This window comes from Ranitomeya variabilis, chromosome 8 (assembly GCF_051348905.1).
Source record: "Ranitomeya variabilis isolate aRanVar5 chromosome 8, aRanVar5.hap1, whole genome shotgun sequence".
Classification (NCBI taxonomy): Eukaryota; Metazoa; Chordata; class Amphibia; order Anura; family Dendrobatidae; genus Ranitomeya; species Ranitomeya variabilis.
Genome location: NC_135239.1, coordinates 134,498,458 through 134,520,039, shown reverse-complemented (window position 1 = coordinate 134,520,039; position 21,582 = coordinate 134,498,458). Strand labels below are relative to the sequence as shown.

The following is a 21,582-nucleotide window of genomic DNA, read 5'->3' as shown; positions in this document are numbered from 1 at the left end:
AAGATAAGTATAGTATTTATTAGTATTGGGGGGGCCTCTCCGCAATTCTCGTCATTCAGAGTCTCCCAATAATGTAAGATCGCCATTGGCAGAGAAAGCGATGTCATATTGCTCCAAAGGTTGCCAAGCAATCCAGAAACTAGGTCCCAAAGTGGGACTATGTTATCGCAGGACCATAGGCCATGCAATAAATCAGAGCTAAGTTGCTGACATCTAGGGCAGGCCGTAAGTCTGTCAGGTCTAGTATCTGGTTTATGAATGTTAAAAGCATAGATTGCTCCGTGCATGATTTTAAATTGAGTCTCCCTCCATTTCTCATTTATTATGTGTTTCCAGAAAAGAGACAAACCCTTTCTAATCAAGGAGGGAGTTTCAATATTCTCCAGTTGTTGTCTCCAATACTTATAAAAAGTATCTGGATGAGGGTCTAATAAGTGAGGTTTCATTATGGAATAAATTGCGGAAATAGAGGGAGTCCCAGAAGGGTATTGAAGCAAATCGTCCAGCATATTATGGCTCGATTCGAATGTAACATCCCTCAGATTAGACATAACTGAGTGTTTGATTTGCTCATGCTGAAGGGAGTGGGAGGGCAAGAGATGATATTTCTCAAGTACTTCGGGACATGTTAACCATCTAGCCTCCAACTGATGGAGAAGATGAGAGACATTAATAATCTCCTTTTGTTGCTAGGCAATATATTGTTTATTTTCCATACACTGAGGGAATTCAGGGTTTGCCCACAGAGGTAAATATTTGGATATTCTGAAAGATAGACTATATTTTTTCCTCACCACTCTCCAAGTTGAGATAGTACCTCTAAATAGGGTTGATTGTCTTAAATGCTGGGACAGGAAAAGGCTTGCATGTAAAATGGCCGGTACATTTAGGGGGTGTGCAAAGTCCGCATCTAGTGAGGTATCAGTATACGAATGTCTGTTGTGCAGCCAATCAATATTGTATTGCGTATTACAAGCTAAATTATAGTTCTGGAAAGTTTAATCCTCCGTCCTTCTTAAAAGCCATCAATTTCGAGATCCTAAATCTAGGACGTTTATGGTTCCATATTAATTGGTTGAACTGGCTATTTAGAAAATTAACGTCAGAATGTTTGAGCAAGAGGGGCAAGGTTTGGAGAGGATACATCAGCTTAGCCACGTTGATCATTTTAACGAGATGTGCCCTTGCCATAAACGATATTAGAAGGTTTTGCCACGCTTTCAATTGGTTTGATATTTTAGCTATTAAGGGGGGATAGATTAGGTCGTATAGAGACGAAGGAGTCCTTCCAGTTTTAATACCTAAATAGGTAATGCAAGAAGAGGTAACGGAAATGCCTCCCCAAGGAATTTTCCGTAGCAGGGTTTCCCCCTTCTTAGTTAGTGGCAGGAGTTCTCATTTGTCTATATTGACTCTAAAACCCGAATATGCACCAAATTCTTCCAGCAAGGTCAAAACTTTTGGTAAGTGATCCTTAGGATTAACAATGAATAGGATGGCATCATCCGCAAAAAAGGCTGATTGCAGCACCTTTCTGTTAATTCGTATTGCCTTGAAAATAGACAGCTTAGATAAAGTACGGACCAGAGGCTCAATTGCTATATTGAACAAAAGTGGGGAAAGCGGACATCCTTGTCTGGTGCCCTTTTTAAGAGAAAAGGCACCTGAGAGGAAGCCTGGGGTATAAACCTGTGCACTAGGGGAGTGATATAAAGCACTTATATAAGCAAGGAAGGGGCCCGATAGTGACATCCTGTTCAAGACTCCAAACAGTCAATCCCACTTTACATTATCAAACGCTTTTTCCGCATCTATGGTAACCAATGCCGAAGCATCGCTCCCATCCTGACCAATCTTGCTAGAATGGATCTTATCGAGTGCCAATAGGACCTTACGTACATTTATCCCCTTCATGACCTTGGGATTTTCCGTTTTTCCGTGTTCGTTTTTCGCTCCCCTCCTTCCCAGAGCCATAACTTTTTTATTTTTCCGTCAATATGGCGATGTGAGGGCTTATTTTTTGCGGGACGAGATGTACTTTTGAATGACATCATTGGTTTTAGCATGTCAAGTACTAGAAAACGGGAAAAAAATTCCAAGTGCTGTGAAATTGCAAAAAAAAGTGCAATCCCACAATTGTTTTTTGTTGGGCTTTTTTGCTAGGTTCACTAAATGCTAAAACTGACCTGCCACTATGATTCTCCAGGTCATTACGAGTTCATAGACACCTAACATGACTAGGTTATTTTTTATCTAAGTGGTGAAAAAAAATTCCAAACTTTGCTAAAAAAAAAATAAAAAAATTGCGCCATTTTCCGATACCCATAGCGTCTCAATTTTTCGTGATCTGGGGTCGGATGAGGGCTTATTTTTTGCGAGCCGAGCTGGCGTTTTTAATTATACCATTTCGGTGCAGATACGTTCTTTTGATCGCCCGTTATTGCATTTTCGACCAAAAAAATGTAATTCTGGCGTTTCGAGTTTTTTTCTCGCTACGCTGTTTAGCGATCAGGTAATGCTTTTTTTTATTGATAGATCGGGTGATTCTGAACGCGGCGATACCAAATATGTGTAGGTTTGATTTTTTTTTTAATTGATTAATTTTGAATGGGGCAAAAGTTTTAAACTTATTTTTTTTTAATTTGTTCACATTTTTTAACTTTTTTTTTTTTACTTTTGCCATGCTTCAATAGCCTCCATAGGAGGCTAGAAGCTGGCACAACTCGATCGGCTCTGCTACATAGCAGCGATCATCAGATTGCTGCTATGCAGCAGAATTGCAGGTGTGCTATGAGCGCCGACCACAGGGTGGCGCTCACAGCAGGCCAGCATCAGTAACCATAGAGGTCTCAAGGACCTCTATGGTTACTATTCTGACGCATCGCCAACCTCCGATCATGTGATGGGGGTCAGCGATGCGCTCATTTCCGGCCCCCCGGCCGGAAGCGCCGGTTAAATGCCGCTGTCTGCATTTGACAGCGGCATTTAACTAGTTAATAGCGGCGGGTGAATCGCGATTTCACCCGCCACTATTGCGGGCACATGTCAGCTGTTCAAAACAGCTGACATGTCCCGGCTTTGATGCGGGCTCACTGCCGAAGCCCTGCATCAAACCCGGTATCTGACCTCGGACGTACTATCCCGTCCGAAGTCAGAAAGAGGTTAAGGTTGCCGATCTATCTTTTATAAAACCTGCCTGAGACTGCGAAATAATATCTGGAAGGATTACGGCCAATCTATCTGCCATTATTTTCTAAATTAATTTGATATCCGTTTTAATTAATGATATCGATCTGTAGGAGGATGGTAAAGTGGGGTCATTTCCAGGCTTTAAGATCAGTTTAATATAGGCCCTATTAACTGAAGGGAATAAGGGGTCCCCCTCAAGGATTCTATTAGCTAACTGTGTCAATATTGGAGTGACCTCGGGATAAAAGTTTGAAAAATTCAGCAGAATATCTGTCTGGACCGGGGGCTTTACAATTTTTGGAATTTATGGCTGAAAGTATCTCTTCTTTAGAAATTGGTTTGTTTAAGAAAGAATTATGTTTGTCCGTGAATATTGACATTTTAGTGTCAATCTGGTAAGGTCTGATAAATCACACTCGGGTTAGGCTACTTTCACACATCAGGTTTTTTCATTCTGGCCCATTCCGGCTCTTTTTTGAAAAACTAGAACCGGCGAAATGAAAAAAACGGATCCGATTTTTTCCCCATTGACTTCTATTAGCGCCGGGTTGCGCCGCATGGCCCACCGTTCCTTCCGTTTTTTTCCAGATCCTGCGAAAATTTTCATTCCGGCGTCTGTAAAAAAGAAAAAAAAAAAAAAAAAAAAAAGTCTACAGTAACGTTTTTGGTCTGCGGCGAAAAACCGGAAAGCACCGGATCCAGCGCTTCCAGCTTTTTGGTGCAATGCAAGTCCATGGGCGCCGGATCCGGAAAAAGACGGATCCGGTGCCGCATTCCGTTTTTTAAATCTGAGCTTGCTCAGAATCAATTGGCCGGTCCACAGGACACATATATAAACAATGCCAGTGAGGCCCTCACTCATTACCAGCCATCAAGAGAGCCAGCAACAGAGCCTGCCAGCAACAGAGCCTGCCAGCCACAGACTCTGCCAGAAATAGAGCCTGACAGCTAGCCATAGCCACAGACTCTGCCAGCAATAGAGCCTGCCAGCCACAGACTCCGCCAGCAATAGAGCCTGCCAGCCACAGACTCTGCCCGCCATAGAGCCTGCCAGACAGAGACTCTGCCAGCCACAGACCCTGCCAGCCAGCCACAGAGCCTTCCAGCCATCAGCCATGTCTTTTTCTGGGAGCCCTCCCCTGCGTCGGCAGCGCATTGAGGTAGATATTGTTTTTTAATGATTTTTTTTTGCCACATCTATCTAATCTATCTATCTATCTATCTATCTATCTATCTATCTATCTATCTATCTATCTATCTATCTCTTCTATACATCTATATCTTATATCTATCTATCCCATATCTATCCCATATCTATCCCATATCTATCCCATATCTATCTATCTATCTATCTATCTATCTATCTATCTATCTATCTATCTATATATATATATTTTTTTTTTTTAATTAATTTATGTATTTATCAATCTATCATTTTTGTGTAACAGGAAACTGCAGCAGCAGAAGATGTGCTTCCAGAAGAAGACCGAAGGGGTGGAGAGATACCTGGAGTGGGATCGCAATTGTAAGTTTCTTGCATGCATCGCAGAACCACATTGTCACACTACACCCAATACATAAAAAAAAGATAACAGAAATAGCACTGCACACAACACATACAAACTGATCATTACAGACATCACACAACATACAGCACATACAAACTGATCATTATAGACGTCACAGTGCACACAACACATAAAAAGCCAACATACAAGCACATCATTTTTTTTTTTCTTCTTATAGTCTTCTGATTCTGGTGCTCGATCCAGAGGTCCTCCGAGCGCCTCCCAGGGTCCTCGGCGTGAGAGTCAGCGCAGTCGTCATCGTGTAAGCCCCTTTTTATTTATTAATTTATTTTTTAAACTTTGTCGTGTTTTTTTGTGTCGTTTTTAACAGGTTTCACAGTTTGCTCCTGACTCGGACGGTGAAGAGGCCTGGCTAAATATCGACCTCCTCATCGATCTGATCTGAGAGTGGGAGCCGCTGTGGAACATAGGTGACCGCCGCCACGCTGATGTAGTTGTGACCCGTCGGCTCTGGGAACAAGTGTGCCAACAGCTTGTAGAGAACTGGGAGGACCTCTATGTTCGGGCACATAAGTATACACAGTTCAGTTATGTTGCTGGATGTAAAGTGTTGTGTACTAACCAATTTGTGCTTTCACTTTTCAGGCGAGAGGATTGTCAAGCAGTGGCGGTCGATCAGGGATTGCTTCAAGAAGGAGTTCAACAAAGAGATGCTGGCCCCGAGTTGATCTGGAGGACGCAGGAGCAAGTATAAATATGCAAGGGCCCTGACGTTTCTCCGGTCAACGATGGTGACCCGAAGGTAAATATTACCCACCCATTTTTAATAACAAATGTTTACATGTCTAACCCTTTTTTTGCTGTTTCAGCCAGGGCCATGCAATCTCAATATATTAATTATATATTTTTTCCTCTTTGTTCCACAGCACCGTCGGCAGCACTCGGGAGCCTGCCGTGTTGAACCCTTCTGGGGCGATCCCTCAGGAGTCCGCCACCTAGGGACACTCCGACAGTCCCGGACCCTCTGCACCTTCCCAACCTTCCTTCACATCTGATCCCTCGGTCCCATCCACCAGCACCGGAGGATCCTGGCCGCCTGCGTTGCATGAATCTGCTGGTGAGGATATAGCTTTTCCTTTACCCCACCCCTCTGATGCTGCCACCTCTAGTACACCTGTGGGTTCTGGGCGGCAGCATTAGAGGGGTCAGGCAAAGAGCTATGCGCTCGAATTCTTGCATCTGAATGCATCCTTCCAAAACTGTCTGAAACTTTTGTCGGAGCAAATGGCCGCAGGTTTTAATTTGATAAACAAAAGTCTTCTTGAGTTGCATACACTTCTGCAACGGATGCATTCAGATGCAAGTAAATCACCGAACCACACTTTATTCCATTCGGTACTCGAGATCATGGATAAACGATCTCCTGATCAGCAGATGCAAGTAATGTAGTCGTGCCAGTCTGCTCTAGTGCTTACCTCCCAAACCACCACATCTTCCCCCCCCTCCAGCACCTGCCCCCCTTCCAGCCACTGTCCCTCCCTCCAGCCACTACCAGCATCCTGCCCCGTACCAGCATCTTGCCCGTGCCCCGTACCAGCATCCTGCCCAGTCCCAGCATCCTGACCCTGACCCGTACCAACATCCCGCTTCATACCAGTTTCCACCAACATCATCCGCGCCTCCTCTCCCTGCCCACTGCCACCAGTCTCCTTCACCCATCATGCCACTATCACAACCCTCTTCTCCACCCATCACCTCTTCTGCCTCCCAATCCATCCACTCCACCCCTCCAACCTTCCAAATTCCAAATACAACTCCCGGTTTCATGTCCACCTGTTCTTTCTTTCTCCACCCCTTCACCGCTACCTACTGATCCTTCACCACCACCACCACATTCCTCTCTCCACACACCCAATATCGAAGTGTCCCAATCTGACAGCCCCTCCAGCAATATCTCCACCCCGAACTATTTAAACTTATAATTTTTTTATTTGTTAAAAATTGTCTTTTATTGTTTAAGGTATAAAGTTAAATACGTTGGGTAAAACAAGGTTTAATAATGTGGTTAAAGGTAAAATACTTTGGGTACAACCCAAACAGGTACACAACTTGGGTAAAAAAAAAAGGTAAAATACTTCTGGCTACAAGGTCCAAGACAAATTGTTCAAACTCTCTCATCCTGCCAGTCTACTCTTCCTTCAGTTGAAATAAACTATTCTGCAAATTTGTCCCTCATTCGGGAAACAGACACAAAACTTCTATACGTAATATTCTGATAATCAGCCAAGGTGGTTTCTTCAGAGTGGTCTTCCATGGAAATATGTTCCTTGCATATCACAAAATTGTGCAGGACTACAGAAGCTTTCACCACCTCGTCAACAGTGTCAGTCTTAAAAGTTAAAAATTCTTTTAGTTTGCGTTAATCCACTACTGGAGTAGGGTTTCAGCAGGTGTTCCGACAGCTCGAAGGCTTCATCCCCAACACAAACAAATGACTTTGGTGGCCCAGAAGATTGAGGCAGTGGTCTGGGGGTGGGGGGAATTGGAAGGTGTTTCCATAGAGATGACGGCCCATAGCAGACAATTTGAAAACTTGGGAATCATTGGAGCGGCCTTACGCCCCAATATCCACCGCTATAAATATGTATTCCGCATCTGCGATGGCCATCAGCACAATGGAGAAGTATTTTTTATAGTTGAAATATTCTGATCCTGATCCAGCCAGTTTCACGATGCTGATATGTTTCCCGTCCACTGCACCCAAGCAATTGGGAAACTGACAAACTTGCTGGAATTTATCGGCTATTTCCAACCAACTCTCCATTGTGGGATGTGGTATGAATTCGCCGTACAAAGAGTCCCACAGTGGACGGCACGTGTGCTTCACAATTCCCTATATGGTGGAAATTCCCAGTCGAAATTGAAAATGTAGTGACGAAAGGGATTCTCCAGTTGCAAGGAATCTGTGAATAAAAGCAAGGCAAAAATTATTACAAAATACCAACAATAACATTAGTTAGAAGTCAGCTTTAACCGTATGAGATACAATAAAAATAATTCATAAAAAAGACCATCGATAACATTACAGTTATAATGCAGCTTTAACTGTAGGAAATACAATAAAATCTATTCTAATAAAATACCAGCTACAACATTAAAGTTAAGTGTGCTTTACAGGAGGAGATACAATAAAAAATGGCTTAGGCTACGTTCACATTAGCGGCGGGCGCCGCAGCGGCGCCGCATGCGTCATGCGCCGCAGCGGCGCCGCATGCGTCATGCGCCCCTATATTTAACATGGGGGCGCATGGACATGCGTCGCACTTGCGTTTTGCGCCGCATGCGTCGCTGCGGCGCCCGCGTCCGGGCGCAGAGGACGCAGCAAGTTGCATTTTTGCTGCGTCCAAAATCAATTAAAAAAAGGACGCATGCGGCGCAAAACGCTGCGTTGTGCATGCGTTTTGCTGCGTTTTTGTTTGCGTTGTGCGCTGCGGCGCCGACGCTGCGGCGCACAACGCAAATGTGAACGTAGCCTTACCGAAGAGTGACCATCAGACGCTCCGCCGGTGAAATGGAGAATCGGCAATACATGTCACTCCTTCGGATGAGATGTCCAATTCGATCCACCAATAGATCGACGTTCTCTGTTATGACCTGGTGGTTAAGGAGCAACATGGGACGAGCTCTGAGGAGGTGGTATCTGTACTGACCGCAGTCCCTAATCCTAACACCAACACTAGCAGTAGCCGTGGGATGTTCCTGTCACTCCCTAGACACCTCGTCACAGCCTGAGAACTAACTACCCCTAAAGATGGAAACAGAAAGCTATCTTGCCTCAGAGAAAAACCCCAAAAGGAAAGATAGCCCCCCACAAATATTGACTGTGAGTGGAGAGGGAAATGACATACACAGAAATGAAAACAGATTCTAGCAAAGGAGGCCACTACTAATCTAGATAGACAGAATAGAAAAGGATACTGTGCGGTCAGTATTAAAAACTAAAAGTCCACGCAGAGTTTACAAAAAATAATCTCCACACCGACTCACGGTGTGGAGGGCAAATCTGCTTCCCCAGAGCTTCCAGCTAGACTGAATAAATCATATTGACAAGCTGGACAAGAAAAGACATAACAAGAGCTGAGCGATTAAGTCCACAGCAAATGGACAACAAAAGAACTAACAAGAACTTATCTTTTGCTGAAATGGACAGGCCATAAGAGAAATCCAAGGAGAGATCTGAATCCAACCCAGAAACATTGACAGCTGGCACGAACTGAAGACCAGAGCCAGGTTAAATAGCAAAGCCAGGAGAAAGATAAGTGAAAACAGCTGCTAATGCTAAACCCAAGGAGCAGCAGTTCCACTTGAAACCACCAGAGGGAGTCCAAGGGCAGAATTCACAAAAGTGCATTTACAACCACCAGAGGGAGCCCAAGAATGGAATTCACAACAGTTCTCCGCTTTCATCTGCACATAGCTGAAAAACTTCTCTGTGTCTCCTCATAGCTCCATGTATAAAGTAGAAAAGACTCCCCGCGTCATTCTCTGTGCTGTGATGGGATGGATCCACAAACGCCGTCGGTGCAAACACATAATGCGCTGTCTCTCTCGCTCCTTCTCCAGAACAATTGTTTTCAAGTGATTTGCCTCCACAGTAAAATCCACGTTGATCTTCAGAATATTCGCAATAACGCCTTCCATCTTGCTCTCCAAACACTTGCTCCTCTACATCCTGTCACAGATGGGCTGAAGGAACACTGTATACAGTGGGGCAAAAAAGTATTTAGTCAGTCAGCAATAGTGCAAGTTCCACCACTTAAAAAGATGAGAGGCGTCTGTAATTTACATCATAGGTAGACCTCAACTATGGGAGACAAACTGAGAAAAAAAATCCAGAAAATCACATTGTCTGTTTTTTTATCATTTTATTTGCATTTTATGGTGGAAAATAAGTATTTGGTCAGAAACAAACAATCAAGATTTCTGGCTCTCACAGACCTGTAACTTCTTCTTTAAGAGTCTCCTCTTTCCTCCACTCATTACCTGTAGTAATGGCACCTGTTTAAACTTATCAGTATAAAAAGACACCTGTGCACACCCTCAAACAGTCTGACTCCAAACTCCACTATGGTGAAGACCAAAGAGCTGTCAAAGGACACCAGAAACAAAATTGTAGCCCTGCACCAGGCTGGGAAGACTGAATCTGCAATAGCCAACCAGCTTGGAGTGAAGAAATCAACAGTGGGAGCAATAATTAGAAAATGGAAGACATACAAGCACTGATAATTTCCCTCGATCTGGGGCTCCACGCAAAATCCCACCCCGTGCGGTCAGAATGATCACAAGAACCGTGAGCAAAAATCCCAGAACCACGCGGGGGGACCTAGTGAATGAACTGCAGAGAGCTGGGACCACTGTAACAAGGCCTACCATAAGTAACACACTACGCCACCATGGACTCAGATCCTGCAGTGCCAGACGTGTCCCACTGCTTAAGCCAGTACATGTCCGGGCCCGTCTGAAGTTTGCTAGAGAGCATTTGGATGATCCAGAGGAGTTTTGGGAGAATGTCCTATGGTCTGATGAAACCAAACTGGAACTGTTTGGTAGAAACACAACTTGTCGTGTTTGGAGGAAAAAGAATACTGAGTTGCATCCATCAAACACCATACCTACTGTAAAGCATGGTGGTGGAAACATCATGCTTTGGGGCTGTTTCTCTGCAAAGGGGCCAGGACGACTGATCCGGGTACATGAAAGAATGAATGGGGCCATGTTTCGTGAGATTTTGAGTGCAAACCTCCTTCCATCAGCAAGGGCATTGAAGATGAAACATGGCTGGGTCTTTCAACATGACAATGATCCAAAGCACACCGCCAGGGCAATGAAGGAGTGGCTTCGTAAGAAGCATTTCAAGGTCCTGGAGTGGCCTAGCCAGTCTCCAGATCTCAACCCTATAGAAAACCTTTGGAGGGAGTTGAAAGTCCGTGTTGCCAAGCAAAAAGCCAAAAACATCACTGCTCTAGAGGAGATCTGCATGGAGGAATGGGCCAACATACCAACAACAGTGTGTGGCAACCTTGTGAAGACTTACAGAAAACGTTTGCCCTCTGTCATTGCCAACAAAGGATATATTACAAAGTATTGAGATGAAATTTTGTTTCTGACCAAATACTTATTTTCCACCATAAAATGCAAATAAAATGATAAAAAAAACAGACAATGTGATTTTCTGGATTTTTTTTTCTCTGTTTGTCTCCCATAGTTGAGGTCTACCTATGATGTAAATTACAGACGCCTCTCATCTTTTTAAGTGGTGGAACTTGCACTATTGCTGACTGACTAAATACTTTTTTGCCCCACTGTATATAGGTTTTCTGTGGCCAATCACATTTGGGAGCCTCCCAGGGGCGTTTTTAAAAACCGGATCCGTCAAAAAACGGATTAAAAAACTGAAGAAACGGATGCAAAACTGATGGAACAGATCCGGTTTTTCGCTGGTTCCGCTAGTCGGTTCTGGCGAAAAACCGGATCCATTCCATTAGTTTTTCACATTTTACGCCGGATCCTGCGCTGCGGCGTGACTCCGGAACCGACATTACGGCAAAAACCTGATGTGTGAAAGTAGCCTTAGTAGGTTCACTGTAGAGTTCCCCATAGTATGTTCCCAAGATTTTCTTTAGTACCTGGAGATCTGATTGAATTAATCCAGAGGGGTCCCTAAGTTGATATATTCCTTGTAGGGGTCTCATACCTTTTGCCAAATTAGCCAGGATTCTGCCAGCCTTATTTCCATATCTATAGAAACAGATCTCCCGCTTCGTCAAAAACAGCTTCTCCCTCCTCTCCGCTTCGAGGTTAAAGTCTGCCTGCTTTTGTAGCCAGCATGCTTTGTTTGTAGGGGAGGAATTTGCAAGGAAGGCAGTATAGGCTTTTCTAAGTTCCTCTGTTAACTCTCCATACCTCTGTAATGTGCGCAGAGAGAACACATATGCCATAATTTTCCCTCTAAGTACAGCTTTCTCTGTCTCCCACAAGAGCGAGGGATCGCTTTGGTGTATTGCATTATCAGTTAGGAATTCCTGCCACCATAGCTTAAGGGAAAAGGCGAAGGAATGAATCGTCTGCAAATAAGAAACTGGGGAATCTCCAGAGGAAGTCAGTGCCCTTCTGATAAGTTTCTCTCAGATCTAGCAGAACAGGAGAGTGGTCTGAAATAATCAAATCCCCAATTGTTGCTCCTATCAGTTTGGAAATCGGGGAGAGAGATTAAAATGTAATGGATCTGAGACCATGAGTTTTTAGCGTGAGAAAAGAAAGTTCACTCTCTGCCAACCTGGATGTAGGAACCTCCATGCATCTTTTAGGGAACACTGTGTCGAAAGAGGGGCCATAACTTTGTCTCTAGATGGCTCTGAGCTACTAGTTGAAGTCATAAGTTTTCTGTCTTCTAGGTTAGATAACACCAAATTAAAGTCGCCCCCAATTATTTTGTTAAGATTCTGGTCTGAACTGTTGTAGTCTCTAAGTAGGTAAAGAAAGACTTGCTACTGTCATTTGGGTCATATACATTATATATTGAGATGTCACCCATTTGCGTCGACAAAGTCAAAGTGGGAGATCAGATGGTGAATAAAGTGTTTATTGATAAGAGTCAACACTCCCGCCTTTTTACTCACCGATGGATTCAGGCAAGTGTGTCTTTTGTAAGAGAGCAATATCAGGTTTAAGCCTCTTCAGATGTCTCAGAACCATTATCCGTTTTTGTGGGGAGGGCAGGCCTTTAACATTCCAACAAATAACTCTCATGTGAGATATAGAAAGGATAGGACTGTAAATTAAGTTGGTTGCTTAGATAGATTGAGGCCGGTGAAAGTTGAAGCAATGGAAAGGGGGGGGGGATGGGAAATAAATGAACAACAAAATAAACTTCAATAAGTAACAAAAGCTGCAGTGGTAAAGACATTGAACAAAACTTATAAAAAACTGTCTCATGAGAAAAGAACATCGTCTCACCACAAACATTTCATCCAAGTGGCGGGGAAAAAGGTAGCCCTCAACACCTGGAGAAATGAAAAACATTTTACAAATGGACTACACTTCTATCCGACCCTGTGAGACTTGGGTCCCTCGAGCCCTCCGCTATATCAAAATAAGCTTAGTTAGTATCAAAAGACCTACACCAATCAAGAATGAGAATTGCATATTCACGGTGCTTCATTTGCTGTGTTATCTTCAGAAGACCGTGGTGACTGTCGAGCCTCGGGGCCATTTGAGAAATGGTTGTTCTCTGGGACCTTTTTCGATTTGAGAAGTTCTTTAATAAAAGCTTCTGCTTCGGTAGGGGAAGAAAAGGTACGAGATGCTCCTGAGCCCTCTCTGATCAGCAAGATTGCAGGGTATTTAAGTTGAAATCGGATGCCCTCTTGGAACATTTTTGTACAAATAGGGCTAAAAACCTTGCGTTTCCTTGTGACTTCAGCTGAAAAGTCATCAAAAGTGAGAGTCTTGTGACCACGGATCATTAAAGGCTGGTTGTGCCTCCGGTATGCTTGTAGAATATCAATCTTGTCATTATAATCCAAGAAGTGCATAATTGTTTGACGTGAGCGTCTCTGGTCCCCTCCCCCAGATGTAGTTGAGGGTGTCGCAGGGCCCACTCTGTGAGCCCTCTCCACCTTTCGTCCCGTGGAAAGATAGAGGGCCTTGAGTCAAGTTCACAAATTGACTAAAAAAGATTCAGCTAGGCCCACCAGACTATTATGTCTGGAACGATTTTCAAGGTCATCAACCCTATCCCAAAGAAGGGCATTTTCTTTAGTGAGTGCCAGAAGCTTATTATAATCTCTTTAGGATCATCTTCGAGATTCGACAGTCTGTTCTCCATTTTAGTTATGCTTTCGGCCAGTTCGTCCTGCCTGTCTTGCAATCCCTTTTAAGGCTAAATGTAGGGAGTTTTCAATATTAGATTTTATTTCTGGCAAGATTTTTGCCATAATGTTGTCAACTATAGAGGGCATTTTTAATTGTAAGTCTGAGTCATCAGGTAAAGGCAGTGAGGTGGGAGTAGGCATTGCTAGATCCCCAACCGAGGTAATTTCAGAAGAGAACCTACTGGATGATTTTTCTGAGGGCTGGAGTTGTTTTTGCCCACTGCGTAAAATATATCTGTCCATATACAATGTTTTATAAATGCCAGTTATTATACAATTTGCATTCTGAACAGGCTACAAGATCACGTTTTACAAGTTTGAGCAAGAAGCATATGGATATACGAAGTTAGCGGAGGTTCAAGGAAGCCATCCAAAAATGCTCACATGGTTGGCGCACGACCCGGAAGTCACATAGTCAGAAAAGTCTGTGTCTGAGTCTGTCCGGCAGAAACAGACTATTGCAGAAACTAAATTTGTGGAGTTGTAGTTGTGTTAAATCCTGTTGGCCACTAGAGGGGGATGTTTATTCATACTAAGGCAACAATGCACCATACCATGTTATGGTAGCAGGGAGACGTAAGTTTTTTACTGTAGTGTGCTTGCCTCTATTCTCTGAGAGAAGATGAGAATAATTTTTCTTCCAAGAGTGGCAACTGGTTTTTTCCTCAATGGTTAGGATCTTGGACCCTAGCAAACACCACATAAGTCTCCTTTATAAGTTTATGCATTGGCTGGAGAGACCTGTTAAATTAATATAGATAGTTTTCTGTCCAGCTTTGGCTCGTCCCCAAGGCCCCCGGCACTCGTGCTCCGCTGGATCAGTGCTGCCCCGATCATCTCAGGTCGCAGCCAGCCTCTCCAGCACTTCCAGCTCCACCTAGCTCTCAGGTGTCCGGCCGCAACCCGTACGCCACTGCCCCCTGACCGCGATATTTACGCTGCTCCGATGGGACAACCCGCCCTGTCGGGCCTCTCCTCCCACCGTCTGCGGCCTAAATACAGCTCACCGTCTCCTGCTTTTGTTCTTGCTGTTGATGGTCCAGGCCTGTTGTCACGGCCGCCGCTGCACGAGGCTTCGGCACCGCTGCCACCTGGAAGGAGGGGGAGGATGCTCTGCAGCTCACCGCTGAAGACCTTTGCCACTTCGTTTGTCTCCACCGACAGCTCCCGATCTGATCTCCGTTCCCTGGTATGGCCTCTGTAAATGTGGGGGTCCGGCAGCAGATCCGTGGTGCAGGCCCCATCAGGCTTCCGGCCTCGTCGCTAGGCCGCACTCCACGAGGTCCTCCAGCCTCCTATATAAGCCGCAAAATGTCAGTATAGATCACCGGCTGTGCCTGTCACAGGGCCCTTGGTGAGATTGGTCTCCAGAGAGTCCTCTTTCCGAACTTGAGAGCCTGGATGGCTTGGGATCTGCAAAGATCAGCAAGAGCTCCCTGTAGTGCGTCCTGCTCTGTCGGCGGCCATCTTGGATCTCATGCAATGGTTTTATGTATTTGGACACATAAATAAAAAAAGCATCTTGTCCTCAAGTCTTAACATTAGGTAAATACGACTTCAGATGACAAACACCTGACAGATTTCACTGTTAACCTGTTCCTGACCTGTGACGCCACATAGGCGTCATGAAAGTCGGTGCCAATCTGACCTGTGATGCCTATGTGGCATCATGGCGGGATAGTGTACCTGCAGATCGGGTGAAAGGGTTAACTGAAATTTCACCCGATCTGCAGGAACAGGGGGACTTGTACTTTAGCCCAGGGGGTGGCTTTGCCCCCCCTTGGCTACGATCGCTCTGGTGACCACTTTGTCACCACCCCCCAGATCTGATTGGAGCTAGTGTAAGAGAAGAAACGGACAGCACCACAGCAATTGTGACAAAACAGCTTACGTGTTTATTCTGCCATCTGCCATAGAGACGTTATTTTAGGGTGCGGCCTGACTTCAATTTTTTGATTTTGCTGATTGGAGCTAGTATCCATGTGACGCTAGCTCTCCATACAGATGTGGAGGGGCAGTGAAAACCATGACTGCCTCGCTGTCCAGCTTCATGGCGTCCCTGGAAGCTGAACAGTGAGTTGCCTACTCGCTGCCCTCACTACGATCACCGGCGCCGCTATCATCACCGCTGCTGCCGGGTAATCACCTCCGTTCCCCCTCTGTCCGAATCCACACCCACTGACCTCCGCTCCCCCTCCATCCGAATCCACACCCACCGATCTCCCCTCCCTGCCCCGGTGATCACCCCCCTGCTGCTGTCGGCTCCATGTCCTCCATCTGCGGCTCATCTCCTCCCCCCCCCCCACGCCTGACAGCTCCCTCCTGCCCCCCAGTGATCACCCCTGCCCCAGTGATCACCCCCTGCCCCCTGATCACCCCCCTGCCCCAGTTTTCCCATTAGGGGTAGGGATAGGGTTAAGATTATGGATAGAGTTAGGGGTAAGGATAGAGTTAGGGATAGGGTTAGGATTAGGGGTAAGGTTAGGGATAGGGTTAAGATTAGGGGTAGGGTTAAGATAAGGGGTAGGGTTGGGATTAGGGTTAGGGGTGTGTTAGGGTTGGAGTTAGAATTGGGGGGTTTCTACTGTTTAGGCACATCTACAATTATTTTTGAGGAAAAAAAAGAATTTTTATTTTCATGGTTCTGCATTATAAACTTCAGTGATGTATTTGGGGGTAAAAAGTGCTCACTACACATCTAGATAAGTTCCTTGGGGGGTCTGGTTTCCAAAATGGGGTCACTTGCGGGGGGTTTCTACTGTTTAGGCACATCAGGGGCTCTCCAAACGCAACATGACGCCCACAGACCATTCTGTTAAAGTCTGCATTCCATGACATCACTCCTTCCCTTCCGAGCCCCGACGTGTGCCCAAACAGTGGTTCCCCCCCACTTATGGGGCATCAGCGTACTGAGGACTAACTGGACAACAACTTTAGGTGTCCAATTTCTCCTGTTACCCTTGGGAAAATAAATTGCCAGCTGAAAAATAATTTTTGAGGAAATAAAAATGATTTTTTATTTTCACGGCTCTCCATTATAAACTTCTGTGAAGCACTTGGCGGTTCAAAGTGCTCACCACACATCTACATAAGATCCTTGGGAGGTCTAGTTTCCAAAATGTGGTCACTTGTGGGGGAGCTCCAATGTTTAGGCACACAGGAGCTCTCCAAACGCGACATGGTATCCGCTAACGATTGGAGCTAATTTTCCATTAAAACAGTCAAATGGCGCTTCTTCCCTTCCGAGCCCTGCCATGCGCCCAAACAGTGGTTTATCCCCACATATGAGGTTTCAGCGTACTCAGGACAAATTGGACAACAACTTTCGGGGTCCACTTTGTCCTTTTACGCTTGGGAAAATAAAAAAATTGTTACTAAAAAATCATTTTTGTGACTAAAAAGTTTAATGTTCATTTTTTCCTTCCATCTTGCTTCTGCTGCTGTGAAACACTTGAAGGGTTAATAAACTTGTTGAATGTGGTTTTGAGCACCTTAAGGGGTGCAAGTTTTTAGAATGGTGTCACTTTTGGGTATTTTCAGCCTTATAGACCCCTCAATCTGACTTCAAATGTGAGGTGGTCCCTAAAAAAAATGGTTTTGTAAATTTTGTTGTAAAAATGAGAAATCGCTGGTCAACTTATAAGTTCCTAAAAAAAAAAGAAAAAAATTGTTTCCAAAATTGTGCTGATGTAAACTAGACATGTGGGAAATGTTATTTATTAACTATTTTGTGTCACATAATTCTCTGGTTTAACAGAATAAAAATTCAAAATTTGACATTTTCAAAATTTTCGCCAAATTTCCAATTTTTTCACAAATAAATGCAAAAATTATCAACCTAAATTTACCACTAACATGAAGCCCAATATGTTACGAAAAAACAATTTCAGAATCGCTAGGATCCGTTGAAGTGTTCCTGAGTTATTACCTCATAAAGGGACACTGTTCAGAATTGCAAAAAATGGCCAGGTCATTAAGGTCAAAATAGGCTGGGTCTTGAAGGGGTTAACAAACTAGGCCAACATGCAGAAGTAGTGTGTGAAATACTAAGTATATCCTATAACCCACTATCGGCTGCAGTAACATGAAGTAATTGTTCTCTATGTGACATCAGTCTCTCACATCTTTCTGCAGGGATTTCGGCCCTCTATTCTTTCCAGTGCTAAGTTCATTGAGGTTTGTGGTCGTACGTTTGTGCACAGTTAGCTTGCACAAGTTCAGCATGTGATAGATGAGAGAATTTGCTATGGCTGATTGCACCTTTTATACTAGGCTAAAAAGTGCCCCTTGGTTAGAAGTACATCTACCCTATAAATATGGGATGTGCCGCTGACCACAATGTAAAGGGAGATTGTCCATTTAATGCCCTTCTGTATACCCTGATGTAATTGTTATCACATGTGCTTTGTGTATTGTCATTCATTGCTTCTCGAGGGCAATGTATCTGCCCATGTAAAAAGGAGTTTTATTTCCTAATACTAATTATTAGCCTGTGTAAAATAATGAAAACTAAACAAGTGCTATCCTTGACCTTGATATTGCCATCTTAAGAATTGTCAACAGCACGACTGCTAAATCGAGGTTTATAGAAGCTGCTTCTGCCTACGGCACATGCGCCTCCCTGTCCCTGTGCTCCTCCTGGTCAAGCGTAAGGTTTTCAAAAGTTATCCAGTTAATACAAAATTTGCTGAATGTTTGAATGATTAGCATATTTTTAAAATGATTAAGTTGTACTGATCCCCTGCCCCTGTTTGGCTCCTGCAATTTTGTTTTGTGTCCCCTACCAGTCTTTTTTTTTTTTTTTTTTGCTTCTATAGTGACGAAGTTTGGATATGGGCATGTGACTGGAGCAGCCAATCATTGACTATAATGGGTTGTCTTTTTCATGTATTCTGTCATGAGTCTGAACTAAGATTTTGAAATTAATGGATCACTTGATTTTTATGTCAATTAGGTATGTTGCAATGGCACACGTGTCTTTGTTCAACGGGACATATTGCAAAAGTTCACTGAAGAAGTGGTGAAGAAGGTGAAAAAAATAAAAATTGGAGACCCTCTATTAGAAGACACGAGAATGGGACCACTCATTAATCGACCACAACTTGAGAAAGTGTTTGGCTTTATTAAAGGTGCAAAAGAGCAAGTAAGTTGGATTGGGGAAATGAGAAGACACACTATAGTTCAGATTTTAAAAGATTTTGCGTGAATATTTTACTTTTACTATGGGCCTAAAAACTAACAGACACTTACTTGCTAATTACCGGTCTATTCTGGATACCTTGTATCCGTTTATCAGGTGGTTACCTGTCTATTCTACCCGGTGCCAGCTCAGATCTGTCACGGCATGGTCCTGCTGGTGATTCCACAGTCTGTCACCACTCTGGGCCGGCAGAGGTCAGTGGCACGCATAACAGACAGGTAGTTAGCAATTGCTAGCCTGTTATTTCTCATTTTAGTTTTTCACTTTTATATCTTTATATCTACTCAAATGTGTGTTATGGCTCATTTATAGGGTGCCAAAGTGCTGACTGGTGGAGGGCCACATTGCCCAGAAGATCCTAAACTGAAAGCGGGGTTTTTCATGAATCCCTGTGTACTGGGTAATGTCTCATTGTGTTTTTTTTTATATATATTTTGCTTTTATTTAGCAAACAGTCTGTAAAAGATCTGTTAATCAAAATGTGTAGTGTTCTAGCACTAAGAACATTCTCAATAATTAAAGGGAGTGACAGAGTATTTGTCTGCTAGCTTAATTTTGTTTTTTTCACATTTCATTGCCATAATAATTACAAGTAGATTGGTTAGGGGTCCAGGTCCTGTGATCTGCGCCAATTGCTCAAGCTCCTCCTGACAGCCCCTCCTCACCCTCATTTCACAACCTCAACCAAGATGTGCCTTCTATTTAATGCATACTCCTGTCTGTGTGCTTTGGGCTGTGATTTAAGAGGTTGGGGGTGGTGAGTGGGGGTCAGGATTTGCTTTCATTGCTTGTAATTAGTAGAATAATGAAGTGTGAGGCAAAATGTATTTCAAATGTTTAGTTATGATTTAACAATGTTAAATGTTATTTGAATATCTGAAACAATCCAGCTTAAAAAATTATATAAAGTACATACTTGTTCACATATGTGGCTGACCACCACAGTCAACAGTGATGTGAATAAGTTGGACAAATACCGCACTGGCAAAAATTAAGAGACCACTGCAAAATTTTCAGTTTGTCTGATTTTTCTCTTTATAGGTATATTTTTGAGTAAAATGTAAATTGTTCTTTTATTCTATACACTACTAACAACATGTCTCCGAAGATCCAAGCAATACATTTTGTATTTATTTTCTGAACATAAGAAATGGTCAAAATAACAAAAAATGCATTGCTTGCTGACCTCAAATAATTAAAAAAAAAAATAAAACAAGTTCATAATCATTTAGCAACAACACTACTAATGTGTCAACTCAGGAAGAGTTCAGAAATCAATATTTTGTGGAATAACCATGATTTATAATCGCAGCTTTCATGCGTCTTGGCATGCTTTCCACCAGTCTTTCACACTGCTTTTGGGTGACCTTATGCCACTCCTGGTACAAAAATTTAAGCAGTTTTTCTTTGTTCGATGGCTTGTGACTATCCATCTTCCTCTTGATTACATTCCAGAAGTTTCCAATGAGGTTCAGGTCTGGAGATTGGGCTGGCCATGACAGGGATTTGGTGTGGTGGTCCTTCATCCACACCTTAATTGACCAACTGTGTGGCATCGTGCACTGCTGGATAAAACCGCCCTAAGGCTGAGTTCACATGTAGCAGAATTGCCGCGGAAATTTCCGCGGCAATTCTGCGCCTCCTGCCGCGGGTATATCGCATGCAGAATTTGCATGCATATACCCGCAGAAAACTAGCGTTTTGCAAGCATAATTAGCTTGCAGAATGCTAGCGTTTTCCAAGCGATCTGTAGCATAGCTTGGAAAACTGTTTGACAGGTTGGTCACACTTGTCAAACATAGTGTTTGACAAGTGTGACCAACTTTTTACTATTGATGCAGCCTATGCAGCATCTATAGTAAAAGATAGAATGTTAAAAATAATTAAAAAAAAGAAAAAAAAAAGGTTATACTCACCTCAGCGGCTTCAGTTCCTAATGCTGTGTGTTCAGGACCTTCCATTGACGTAGCGGTCACTTTACCGCGGGTCATGTAACCGCGACGTCATCGCAGGTCCTTCACACACACCTCGGAAGCCGCTGAGAAGGTCGGGCCGCCAGAGGGTGAGTATATCACTATTTTTTATTTTAATTCTTTTTTTTTTTAACACTTATATGGTGCCCAGTCCGTGGAGGAGAGTCTCCTCTCCTCCACCCTGGGTACCAACCGCACTTGATCTGCTTACTTCCCGCATGGTGTGCACAGCCCCGTGCGGGAAGTAAGCAGATCAATGCACTCCTATATGTGCAGAATCGCCGCGATTCCGCAATTTTAATGAACATGCTGCGTTTTTTCTGGATTGCGATTCCGCTCAGGAAAAAAATGCAGCATGTGCACAAAAAATGCGGATTGCATTCTGTTACATAGGATGCTTAATGTTAGCGTTTTTTTCGCGGTTTTATAGCGTTTTTATAGCGAAAAACCACGAAAAAAACGCAAAAAATCTGCTACGTGTGCACACAGCCTAAGAGTTGGGGAACATTGGAATCAACTGTTTTTCCAGGATAACCGTGTATGTGGCTTGATTCATATGCAAAGATTAACCTGCCAAATTCCAGCCTTGCTGAAGCATCCCTGGGTCATCACCGATCCTCCACCAAATTTCACAGTGGGTGCAAGACACTGTGGCTTCTAATCATAGAATGTTAGAGTTGGAAGGGACCTCCTGGGTTATCTGGTCCAACCCCTTGCTCAAAGCAGGATTCACTAAATGATCCCAGACAGGTGTCTGT

General features: G+C 43.7%; 1 protein-coding gene across 2 annotated transcripts in view; it reads left to right on the top strand.

The window, feature by feature from the left end:
* The window catches only part of ALDH9A1 (aldehyde dehydrogenase 9 family member A1), a 317,452-nt gene that overhangs the window by 232,288 nt on the left and 63,582 nt on the right, over positions 1 to 21,582 (top strand). For both annotated transcript variants that reach the window (XM_077276920.1, XM_077276919.1), the window contains 2 exons: positions 18,606 to 18,794; positions 19,164 to 19,251. In XM_077276920.1, coding sequence (XP_077133035.1) covers positions 18,606 to 18,794; positions 19,164 to 19,251 — 277 coding nt within the window. The remainder of the gene's footprint in view (positions 1 to 18,605; positions 18,795 to 19,163; positions 19,252 to 21,582) is intronic.